Here is a 13,298-nt window from a genome sequence, read left to right as displayed (position 1 = left end):
TTTTTTTTCTGCAGATGTGATCCAAAATTGTAAAAACAAAGTAAAATAGTTCAGGATTATTAGATGTCACTTTACTGCTCAGTAATGAATTAGCCAGAAGATTTCTATTGCGTTGGTTTGTTACTTAGCTGCTTATCTTCTCTTTTCCCCCTATTTTTTTTTTATTTTTTTATTTTTTATTTATTTATGATAGTCATACAGAGAGAGAGAGAGGCAGAGACACAGGCAGAGGGAGAAGCAGGCTCCATGCACTGGGAGCCTGATGTGGGATTCGATCCCGGGTCTCCAGGATCGCGCCCTGGGCCAAAGGCGGGCGCCAAACCGCTGCGCCACCCAGGGATCCCTCTTTTCCCCCTATTAAACGTGCTACCCACAGATAGACTGCAGTAACCACACAGGTTTCCCATTGCCTTTCCAGTGACAGACCACTGTGCTCTTCTGAGGATAGTTTAGTGATAGAGAGAACTGCTGTATCTGTCACCTGCATGCTGTGTTGGGTACTGTGTGGCCTTGATTAGTTACTGAGCATGATAGAACCCCACCATTATGAAATAAGTGAAGTTTAATAGATTCAGTAACCTGAAATATAGGGTCAGGTTGTTTTCAAGACTGAAAAATGACCAAAGCAAGTCTGTGCAGACAGCCATTCTGGAATTCCTAGAGTCCAGGTGTACCATCCATAATCAGTCCCAGTTCCAGCAGCAATTCTGTAGTTACCAATTCAGACAAATTATTGGAACAGGGATAATTCTAAATTCGGTGACTAGTTAGAACTTCTAAGGTAGTGACAGCTATCTTAAAGATCCCTTGGTTAATTGTCCTAATATGGGGAGATTAGCCTGAGGGGGAAAAAAAACAATCTAGATTTCCTGTGAGAAAATCTAAAACTTCTGATAGAGCGTATCTGAGAATAGGGCCTGCATGGAGCACAGGAGCTAGACCAAATGTTATAGATGGAGGACAAGAGCCAGACCAGTGATGTTATAGATAGATGAATTTCCGTATCATGGGGGTTTACCATACTTCAAACCAGTAAATGCCTTTCTTATCAGTGGTTCTTAATCTTTTTTTGAAAAACGAACCGTACTGGAAGTAGTTGAAAGCTTTATTGGATTTCACATGGTTTGTAGACCTTCTGAAATACTTAGAACTCCAGGTGAAAAACATGTTTTTGTCAATTCATAATGTTAAATTTTTTTACTAGTACGTTTTATTTTTTTCCCTATAATTAATTGACACATTGATGAATTTTTACTTGTAATAATAGAGTACCTTGTGGGCACCTGAGTGACTCTGGTTGAGCATCTGCCTTTGGCTCAGGTCATGGTCCCAGGGTCCTGGGATTGAGTCCTGCATTGGCTTTTGTGCAGGGAGCCTGACGTGGGACTCGATCCAGGGTCTCCAGGATCACACCCTGGGCTGCAGGTGGTGCTAAACCGCTAAGCCACCGGGGCTGCCCAAATAAATAAAATCTTAAAAAAAAAAAAAAAAAAAGAGTACCTTGCATAGAGCAGAGAGTTAGGAAAAAGATACAGGTTAATTGAAATGGTTCCCCTTTCATAAATAAAATACTTTTTATTATGCATGTCATTTATTATTTGTTTCAGTATGCCTTTTTAAGCTATAGCCACATTAATGATATTTTATGTGTGCATTGCTGATACTTCTATTTTTATTTGTTTTTTTTCTTATTGATGAAAGGTGGAGATCACTTGGGATGAGACTGATCATGAAAGAATTACAACACTTAATAGGAAGTTTAAAAAGGAAGAGCTTTTAGACATGGATTTTCAAGCCTACTTAGCTTCCTCTAGTGAGGATGAAGAGGAAATAGAAGAAGAGTTACAAGGTACTTGTTAATCTTTCGATGTTTACATTGTTAAGCCTTTAGATGCCTAATCTAGACTTGTTAATGGAAATACGTCTTTGGCAGTAACTTAAAAGGGAGTGCCAAGCTAATTCTTAGCTATCTGCAAAGTATACTCCCATGTATAGTATTATATATACCTACAAATAGTATTTGAAATTTTTTTTTAGAGGTATTTTTTTAGCATGAATTTCTCTAACCACAAACATTTTGTTTAAAACTATTACCAAGGGGCAGCCTGGGTGGCTCAACGGTTTAGCGCCGCCACCTTTGGCCCAGGGCCTGATCCTGGAAACCGGGGATCAGGTCCCACATTGGGCTCCCTGCATGGAGCCTGCTTCTCCCTCTGCCTGTGTCTCTGCCTCTCTCTCTCTTTCTCTGTGTTTCTCATGAATAAATAAATAAAATCTTAAAAAGAAAGTAAAACTTACCAAATAGGGCAGCACTCCCAGGTCCCCTTCCTCGTCCAGAGCTTTGTACTATCACTTTACAATTGCTCAATAAATTTCGCTTTGCTGCCCATCAGGAATAAAATAAAGCTGTTACCAAACAAAAGAAGCCTGGCTTTTTGGTCTTGTCCTGACTCATACAGTTTTGCAGTCTCTTAACAAAGTAATGAAATGCACTGTTAACCCCCCCCCCCCCCTTTTTAAGCTAAGAGCTACCTTTGGATTGATTTTTTTTTTTTTTAAGATTTATTTATTTATTTTGGATATATAGAGAGAGCACGAGCAGGAGGAGCCAAGGGAGAGGGAGAGAAAGTCCCAAGCAGACCCCGTGCTCAGTGCAGAGCCCAATCCTAAGATCACAGTCCTGAGATCATAACCTGAGCCGAAACCAAGAGCTGGATGTTAATTGACTGTGCCACCAAGGCACCCATTTGATTGAATATTTTTTATATTCCGTTTCTCTTCAAATAATTTAGAAAGTAGACTGTTTCTGTTCATTTAGTGATTATCCTAGAATTTATGATTTGCATTCTTAAAGTATTATGGACTAATGGTAATTAATGTTTCTACCCTCCTAGACAATATGCAGAATCTTAAAACAGCTCTCATGCTATCCTGCGTATTATAATTCTATTTTTTTGTAAGTCCTATGGACTATTTAAATATTTAAACTGCCCTTATTTCGATTTACCCACATTTTTTCCCAATTTCTTTGTTCCTTATTCTTTTCTAAATCTTATACTTCTATCTAGGATTATTTTCCTTCTACTTTGCATATGTCCTTGATAAATTCTGTTAGTATTTGCTGGTGCCAAACTCTCTCCAGTTTTATAAAAATGTCCTTATTTTGCTTTTACTTGTGAAAGATACTTTCATTGGTAAAAAAAAAAAAAAATCTGGGTGGGAAGTCCTCACCAGCTCCACATTAGTGATAATATCCTACAGACTTGTAGTTTTTCTTTTTATTTGTGTGCTTGGGGTTTCTTGGGTTTCTTGCATTTGTGGCATGGTATCTTTCATCAGTTTTGGAATTTTCTCAACCATTATCTAATCAGATATTTCTTCTTCCCCGTCCTTCTGAGATTCTGATTAAGTGTATATATTATTTCTTTCCACTGTAACTTCATTTTGCTATTCTCATATATTTCTTACTTTATGGTCTCTCTGTGCTGTGTTCTGGTTTTTTTTTTCTGACGTGTCTTCCAGTTCACTGATTTGCTTTTCAGCAGTGTTGAATCTGTTGATAGACCTATCCATTGCATTCCTAATTTTGAATTTTTTTTTTAATTTTTATTTATTTATGATAGTCACAGATAGAGAGAGAGAGAGAGAGGCAGAGACACAGGCAGAGGGAGAAGCAGGCTCCATGCACCGGGAGCCCGACGTGGGATTCGATCCCGGGTCTCCAGGATCGCGCCCTGGGCCAAAGGCAGGCGCCAAACCGCTGCGCCACCCAGGGATCCCGCATTCCTAATTTTGATTTTTATATTTTTCACTCCAGAAGGCCCTGTTTGGTTATTTTTCAAATCCACGATATCATTTTTATAATTTCCCATTCATTGCAGATATTTTCAACACTTCTATAAATGGAATAAGCATGTTTTTATAGTCTATGTCTGATAATTTAAGTATTTTAAGTCTTTTTGGGTTCATTTCTGTTACTGTACAAGATGTTTCTCTTTTGTTTACTTGTATACATGGTTAACTTTGTGTTCTAATTTGATAGTTGAGATGAGAGTATCTAATCGGAGAGAACTTTCATTTACTCTGGTCATTCTGGGACTACATTACTCCCAAGGTTTGAGGCTTCAAGTTCCTTGGACTTTGTGGGTGACGCAAGTCTTCATAACGGTTTACTACTGGTTGACTTCTACCCTAATGGTATATCCGTCTGGGTCCCTGCATAAAGTAGACATAGTAGTTGAAATCTCCTCTTATAATATTTGTCCTCTTGGCCCTGCTAGGCTGCTGAAATGTTTAGTTTTGTAGCTATTTCTTCTGTGGATCAGTAAATGTTCTCAGGGAAAATAAATCTTGAATACAAGAGAGTCAACTCCACGGTGCTCCCTTCTTGCTTTTGACTTGGTAATTTTTTACTAATTTGTCAGTTCTTTAAAGTTTTTTTTTAACCCATTGATGCTTTTAAGATTTTTAAAATATTTCATCTGACATGATATCCTTGGTGCAGGAGTTGGTCTGAAGTATCTAGCTTGCCATAAATGGAAGCAGAAGTTATCAAATTATCTGTTTTATTTAGAAGTTTGTTTTGATGATTGAAATTATCAATGGTGTATTTTCTAGTTGTATATGATGTTTACCTAAAATAACTCATTTTTTTAAAAAGAACCAAAAAAAAAAAAAAAAAAAAACCCCAAAAAAACTTTTTTCCCTGTATGTAATCTGGCTCTGTTTGGAAAGGTTTGCTTGATTGTAATTTCTTGCCAGTTTTTGGTTGATGCTATCTCCCTAATATATTCACATCTTCATTTGTCTTATCTAATAGAATTCCAAGTCATGCAAAATTGTGTAAGGGATTTAGTGTTAACAACAAATACTATAAATGTTAAGCATTTTTAATTAGTAGTGGTGAATAGTCTTTTTATTTATAGCTTAACATTTTTCATAGCTACTTTTGGTTTTTGTTTTGTATATGTATTATTTTTATTACCTGAATGTCAAATTAAATAAATCCTAAAATTCTTCTTAAATATTAACATAGGACCATTAACTCTTAAACTTTCTTAGGTCCTTTGATTGGCCTGTCATCATTTCTTTAGACTACTAAAGACACTGCATCTCATTTTTTTCTGAGATTTTCATAAAGTGCTACTCTTGAACTATGCTTTACACATGGAATGGGAATTCTAGTTTCTTTGTTCAGACATCTCATATTAATAAGACCACATAATTTCTTAGGTATTTAATAGTCTTTGAAAAAGTATGATTTACAAGGCTGGTTATGTTGGGCACAAAAGCCTTGTCATTTTTTTAAGGCCTGAGTGGCTGCTGTTGTTAACATTTTGGCTTTTCAAACAATTGATGACCATTTTATTTCTAGTGTTCCCAGAACAGCTAAGTCCTTTTCCAAATAGCCTTTGAAATATACATACTGATTTTTCTACGTATCCTTTTTATTCATATGCCTATATGGTTAGTACTTTCTGAAAATTCTGGATAGTTTTTCTTCATTAGCAGCTGTAAGTTAAAGGAAAGTAGAGAACATGTATACTTGTGAAGATTGGCTGAATGTTAACAGTTTTCTTTGATTGGTTTGAGAGAACTGACCTAGATTTTTAAATGGCGTTATTTGAGGCAGCCCAGGTGGCTCAGTGGTTTAGTGCTGCCTTCAGCCCAGGGTGTGATACTGGAGACCCAGGATTGAGTCCCATGGCGGGCTCCCTGCATGGAGCCTGCTTCTCTCTCTGCTTCTCTCTCTGCCTGTGTCTCTGCCTGTCTCTCTCTCCCTGTGTCTCTCATGAATAAATAAATAAAATCTTTAAATAAATAAATAAATTTTTTAAATGGCGTTATTCGCATTGGACAAAAATGTATTAATTTGTCAATATGTTAAGATCTTGGGCCCTCTGGTTTCAAATCCTGAGTTTACCCCATAGTAGAGTTATATAGGTTACCCCATATTATATATTTTACTAATAAAACTTTTAAGAATTAATCGCTTTTTGTTTGAAATCTACTACTCATTAAGTTTTAAAAGCATGCGTTTTTTCTTCAGTATTTTAATTGATTTTGCCAGCTTAATTAAATTGTAATTTAGTGCTTCTGATAAATACATTCGTATATTTGAATGCCTTAGTTAGTAGATGTTCATGGTGTTGTTTATAAAAGATCATTGCAGGGCTTCTTATTCTTGGATTATTTTTTCATTCCTTATATAGTATTAAGACTTTCACAAAGTATTGTCCTTGAATTGGAAAAAAAAAAAAAAAACCAGACATACATGAGTTATCCCACATTCTAGCGCTTCAGAAAGTAAAATTTTAGTACTGGAAAAAATCAATTTAAAGTAGGCCATCAGAGACCTACCACTAAAATGTCAACCTGGAAGGAGCTTGCTTCTAATTATGTTTTCAGAAGTAAGCTTTTAATAGAAAGAAATACATTGCCATTTTGTTAATGTGTTCCTGATGTTTTATCCATTGAATTATGGGATACATGACAGAATTCCATCCAACATTATTTTTGTGGCACAAAGCACAAACAGGAAAAAATGAATTTCAGCTGTTTGAGTGAAAATATAAAAGTGTGATAGGATGGAAAGAATGTCCTGGACTATTTTTTTTATTCACTTAGAGAAAAAAACTATGAAAACATTTACTTAACCAGTGCTTTTTCCATGTCACCTTTTTTAAGACGTGAGGACAATCTTAACATTGATGTTTGACAGCTGAATGCTTAATGATGTTAGACATTTTTAGTGACCAGTTAGCCATAGCTTATAGAAGAGAGGGTCTTCATTATGCTACTTCTGGATTTTCCTTTACCAGGGACATTTAGTCAATTCAAAAAGTCTGTATGTTTTGCATTAAAACCTAGGTTCTTAATTTATGTTTTTGACTTGGAAAAGTACAGTGGAAATATAGTGCAAACAAACTTTTCATATATTAGTTTTCTTTGGTATTTGTTGCCCATGAACTTTATATTATTCCTTTGTATTCTAATTATTTTTATAAAATTAGGAAATGGAAATGTGGATATTTTTCCACACTGGGATATTAGTTGAATTAACTTCTAATTTACTCATTTTTATTCTCAGTGTGTTATTGAGATCCTGAAAGTAAGCATCCTTTTATTCACCACCAAATGGAAAAGACCCATTGTTTGTTTTGGATTATAAGCAGCTTCTTTTATCTGTCTCTTCAGCATAAACAGTTAAATCCATGTACCAAATGTAGCCCAACAATATTCAACCTCCTTTTATTGACCATAACATTTTAAAGCCACTGTGGCAGATGGTAGAAGACATAAAGAGGAATAAAGTGATGTCTCTCCTCTCTTGTTTATAGGGAAGAGAAAGTTCAAGGATGTTACGTATCTATAAAATTATTTTGAAACATGAAATTTAATAAAAAGGGAGATTCTCAAATATACTGTTTAGACAGTGCTAACTTATATTGCAGGTGATTTTTATTATAGACAAGACTGAATGCTTTCATTTAATTCATTTAATATTAACTTTGTCTGATTTTGATACTGCATTTTTTTCTGACAGTACCTTTTGGAAGGTGTAGTGACTGTGAGATTTAAAAGTTATATATTTCTGTATTAAACGAAATTGATCTTTTTATTAGGTGATGAGAAAATCAGTATAGAAGAAGATGGGAAAACAAAGAAAAGTCAGAAGGATGATGAAGAACAAATTGCTAAATACAGGCAGCTTTTGCAAGTTATTCAAGAAAAAGAAAAGAAAGGCAAAGAAAATGACATGGAAATGGAAATTAAGTGGGTTCCAGGTAAGAATTAGAAACCCACTAAATATTCACTTGTTTTTCTTCATTTCAAGATGTTGAGTGCATTTTAGATATGAAAGAAAAGAAGATTAACTCTTAGAAACATAAACCTAAAGAAATCTTATTTGCCATGAATGTTTTGATGAGGAAGTTAACATGGTATTTGCATATATCACTTAATTCACTTAGGGACTAGTGTTTTAGACTTTTGCCAGTTTATTCTTTTTTTTTTTTTTTTTAAGTTTTATTTATTTTTTCATGCAGAGAGAGAGAGGCAGAGACACAGAGGGAGAAGCAGGCTCCACGCCGGGAGCCCAATGCGGGACTCGATCCCAGGACCCCAGGATCACGCCCTGGGCCAAAGGCAGGCGCGAAACCGCTGAGCCACCCAGGGATCCCCTTGCCAGTTTATTCTTGATTGGTTTCTTTGATTCACTAACTACAAATTATTTCTGTCCATTAATGAAGATAGACCTTTCCTAGATCTGATTCTAGTATTCTCAGGATATATAAACTTGAATACAGGCACCATATCCATTCTAAGGTCATTAAACTTCTTTTTTAAATGTGTATTTCATAAGTAAACTTTCCTCCCATAACTCCTACTAGACCTTAATTAGCAAGGTTTCCCTAGCATAAAATATATAATATATAATTTTCCATCTCCATTTTGCTGTGAAGAATCAAAGAAATACAGCATAGTAAGTGATTTTTATAACTGCCTTGAAGGGCTCAACAATTTTTTTTAGAGTAGAATAATACTAATTAAAACCATGTCAAAGCTAAACAAAGATAAAAGCTAGTATATATGAGGATTGTTTTCTAGCATACACATTTTTTTCAGCAATCTGAGCAAAGCAGCATGTACACTTGGAACCAATACTGGTTTTGCAGAGTGCTGCTGTTTACATACATGTATATCTTTTTTTTAAATTTCAGTATATATAAGATACAGTGTTATATTAGATTCCAATGTACAATATATACATATATCTTTTAAAGCCAGGTAGGGGGCATCCGTGGGTGGCTCAGCAGTTTAGCACCGCCTTCAGCCCAGGGCGTGATCCTAGAGTCCCTGGATCAAGTCCCACATCAGGCTCCCTGCATGGAGCCTGCTTCTCCCTCTGCCCGTGTCTCTGCCTCTCTCTCTCTCTCTCTCTCTCTCTCTCTCTGTGTCTCTATGAATAAATGAATAAATAAATGAATATATATATATCTTTAAAAAAATTAATAAAGCCAGATAGGATTTTTGACCAGGATTCAGTTCTTTGCCACAATACATCTTTAGATGAAAGAATACTAATAACTTGTAGGAATATAATTGCTTAAAAACAAGGTGTTCTATGTTCAGTTGTATCTGTTTCTTATAACTGGTATGTTTTTTCACTGGGAATAAAATGTTTGCATAGGTTTTTGTTTGTGGAGGGGACTAGCACATTTGATATTTGAGAGTTAATTGATGTAATAAATTTCGTAGGGTGGACTCAACTCCTGCATATTCCTGTGGGAATGTGGTGCTATGTTGTAGCCCATTTGTTTCAAATATTTGTCTTTTGCAGGAAGTGGTGGTAAGAAAAAATGAAGTTTAGTAGCGTTACCATCTGAACAATGGGAGAACTCAGTTTAGTCTGGAGAGGAAGTCTAAAAAGTGACTTACTAGTTATTTTCAAGTACTTGCAGAATGAATATATTAGTGAAGATTTCATTGCTCTTTTTAAATTGGAAGTCAGTATTTTTGCCAGTAAATAAAAGTTGAAGGAAAGTAGAGTCAATGTAATATAATGAGGAATTATCATCATCATTAGAATTGTCCAGCAAAAAAAATCAAAGAGGCTGCTTTAAAGGGGTTGGGTGCCCTTTTCAGTAAGTCTCACAATAAGGCATATCAATATAACTATACCACTCAGGGATGTTTATGAAGCAATATTTTATTTAAGGTCCTTTACTTGTATTCAATGATTCTAAGGAATATTGAATTTTAAGTCAAGTATGTAATACAGTTTAATCTTAGAATGAGCCCATTGAATGAAGTTTTTTTTTTTTTTTTTAAGATTTATTTATTTTAGAGAGAGAGGGAGAGCAAGTGGATAGGAAGAGGGAGAGCAAAAATCTCAAGGAGACTAGCCTCTGAGCTCAAAATCCTAGCAGGGCTCAATCCCACAACTCCTTAGATCATGACCTGAGCCAAAACTAAGGGTCCGATGATTAACCGACTGAGCTTCCAGGTGCTTCCAAATGAAGATACTTTATATGAACACTTTAAATTGAAGTATTCAATTGAGAAGGCAAATTTATAATAAACTTGATTGAGAAGTTTTATAGCTTATAGCAAATATTTCAGCTTTGTCAAGCAGACCAGATCAAACCTTTGTCTATGTTAATACAGTTATATAGGGAAAATACAAAAAAGTGATATACTTGTGTATATAACTGGAAGATATAAGCAACAGTTTTCCTGGGATAAACCTCACTTGGTCATGGTGTATTACTCTTTTTATATATTCCTGGATTCAATTTAATAATATTTTGTTAAAGATTTTTATACCTGTGTTAAATGAGGAATATTTATTTATAGTTTTTGTTTCTTACACTTAGAGTGTCCTTGGCTTTTGGTGTCAGGGTAATGCTGATCTCATGAAATGAATTGTGAGCTGTTCCCTTTTCTATTTAGCAGTACCTTTTTATCTTGACTTTAATTTCCAGATATAATATTAATGTCACAGAAAATATTTTGAAAATGTAAAATGAAAAATTATCATCTGTAATTCCACTAACCTAATCAGCCTCTGAATGATTCGTTGGACTGATTTAATCTATCATTTCTCTGTTGTTGAATACTTAATCGTATTCCTAATCTTTCATTGCCATAGACTCATGGCATTGGGAAGAAATGTGACTAAAGGCCTTTAGCAATCTCAGGACCACAAATATTAGTACTTTCTTCGACTCTTCACATTCATCACCAGCCAAGTAATTGACTTGCTGTTTTAGAGTCTTTTACTTTTAAACAGTTTTTTAACAAAGATGTCCATCCCCTCGCCTCCCTCCCCCCGATTTTAGAAATGTCTTTATGCATGTAGAGAGCAGTCCTACTACAAGGAAAAGCTCATGTTGGCAGTTAGGCTAACTCAGTAGTTAGTTATGTGACTTCCTCATTCACATAGCAACTTGACATATGCTGTGTATCAACCTGTGGTTCTCTCACAAGCTGTTAAAACTACCAGTGTCAAAACCTCAAATGTTAAATCTCAGATGCCAAGTATCTAGGATGTTATAAATAATCTATAGCTTTTTCCATATTTTTAGTTATTTTTATAGGATAGCTTCCCATAAACAGAATTACTGGGAAAAGGCATGAACACTTTTTGTGTTTTGAGATTATTGCCAAATTGCTTTCCAAAGAGTTGTAGCTCATAATGCATTCAGTAATAGGTAGAAGTGCCAGTTTTGTGGACTTAAAATCAACATTGGGTTTATTTATTTATTTTTTTTACTGCTAATTGAGTGGAGGAATATTAATATTCTAATACATAGTGTGTTTTGTAAGTCTTGTATTTTTGAAGGCCTCAGTTGGGGTATTGCTATCTGTGAATCTTTGATATATACCTGCACACAAGTATGTGTATACATTTGCAGATTTGGGTATAAATGTAAAAAGTCTTTTATATACTACTCATTAAATGACATAAATGAGCTAATCTTTCAGGATCTCAGTTTATTTGGAAAGTGGGACTGATAATACCTTTCTTGCTGAATCTAAGGTATTTATAAAGATACCTAATAACCTAGAGTATTATTCATGTCATGTGTGTATTTTGGTGAATTTGTGTCTGATAAAATGTGTGTTCTCAGTAACAATTACCCTGAACCTCAGGACTTTTATGATGTTATACTTCCATAAACCACAGTGGGTCAGTATGAGATTACACTGTATCATTCATCAGTTTTTCTGTGGCTTGATTTCCAAAATACTAAGCTCTTCAGAGAAATAAGTACCCTTAATCACTAACATTTGTTGGAATATGGTTTTTTGTGTTTTATTTTTTTTTAAGATTTTATTTATTTAGTTGTCAGCACAAGCTGGAGGAGTAGCTGGCTCCCCACTTAGCAAGGAGCCTGATGCAGGACTTGATCCCAGGACCCTGGGATCATGACCTGAGCCAAAGACAGACAGTTAGGCAACTGAGCCAACCAGGTGTTCCTGATTTGGTTTTTAAAAGGAATTTTAATTTAGAGTGTTTAAACTTCCTACCTTTTTACTTTGGATTATATACTATAGTAATATTAGAAGTTTAATTCCTTAAAGGTAGAGTTTTAAAGGAAGCAGATAACAGGTACATAAGTATAACAACTAGAAAAAACTAGTCTGTCTGTTGATAAAATGTTGAATTACAAGATTTTTAAATAAAGTTCCAATTCAGTATTTTGATGTTTATAGAATAATATTTTCCATCTCCGTGTGTTGCTAAAAAGGTATCCTGGCTGACTCAGTTTGATAAATAGATAAGGTGAGGTGTTACATGTTGGACCTTACTTCTGTCAGTGAATGTCCTTGTTAGGGAATTTGTAAGATACATACAAATAAAGGATAGCTGGTTTTATCTCATATTTAAATAGCCTCTCTTATGTTAATAGTTTAAATTATGTAACTTTTTTTTTGCTGTAGATAATACAAGGTATACATAAAAAATATCTTTGAAATTCCATCTAGAATATGAACAAATAACGACATGTTTCTTTGTAATCTTAAAATACATTAGATGTGGTAAAAGTCCTCTTTTTCTTAGTTATCTTTGGTTTAATAGATGCTGGTGAAAGGCATATCTGGTCTTTTTTTCCCCCTCAATATCCTTCAGTACCCCAACTTTCCTTTAAATACTTACCAAGCGCCTCCTAATGCCAGGAACTATTCTGGACACACTGTGTACAAAACTTATAAATTCTTAATATCATAAATCTTATGTTTGTTGAAGGGGAGACACATAAGTCTGATAAAAAAAATATTTTGGCAGAAGCTAGTAGAGGTCAGGGAGTGAGACATGCAGAGAAGAGTGTGAGAACAGAGGAAATAGTAAATACATGGCTGCCCTAAAGCTGTAGTTTATCTATCCAGTTTAAGGAATGGCAAAGAAAGAATAGTGTGACAGGAGTGAGTGAATGGAGGAAAGAATGATAGATGAGGTTAGAGAGGTAACATGGAGCCAGACCATGAAGTTCTTCTGGATTATTTTAAGAACTGGAATTTTTTTCTCTGAGTGAGATGATAAGCCATTGGAGTTTTGAGCTGATCTGAATTATTTTTTAACAGGACCACCCTGGCTGCTGTCTTGAGAGTAGATTAAGGTAAGAAGTAAGGACAGAATTGAAGAAATCAGTCACAAGGCTATTGCAATAGTCCTAAAATAATGAAGATTGTGAGTGGAATAAATGCAAAAGAACCTCAGAAATTCTCTTTGGACACATGTTAATTTTAAGATGCCTATTAGATACCAAGTTGGTATGTCAAGGAGATAT

General features: G+C 34.9%; 1 protein-coding gene across 3 annotated transcripts in view; it reads left to right on the top strand.

The window, feature by feature from the left end:
• Positions 1-13,298, top strand: part of ESF1 (ESF1 nucleolar pre-rRNA processing protein homolog) — a 64,723-nt gene that overhangs the window by 15,714 nt on the left and 35,711 nt on the right. For all 3 annotated transcript variants that reach the window (XM_041732757.1, XM_041732759.1, XM_041732758.1), the window contains exons 8-9: positions 1,702-1,849; positions 7,626-7,787. In XM_041732757.1, coding sequence (XP_041588691.1) covers positions 1,702-1,849; positions 7,626-7,787 — 310 coding nt within the window. The remainder of the gene's footprint in view (positions 1-1,701; positions 1,850-7,625; positions 7,788-13,298) is intronic.

Source organism: Vulpes lagopus, chromosome 18 (genome assembly GCF_018345385.1).
Source record: "Vulpes lagopus strain Blue_001 chromosome 18, ASM1834538v1, whole genome shotgun sequence".
In the NCBI taxonomy this organism is placed as follows: Eukaryota; Metazoa; Chordata; class Mammalia; order Carnivora; family Canidae; genus Vulpes; species Vulpes lagopus.
Note: the sequence above shows the minus strand (reverse complement) of the source record. Positions and strands in the feature narration are given on the sequence as shown.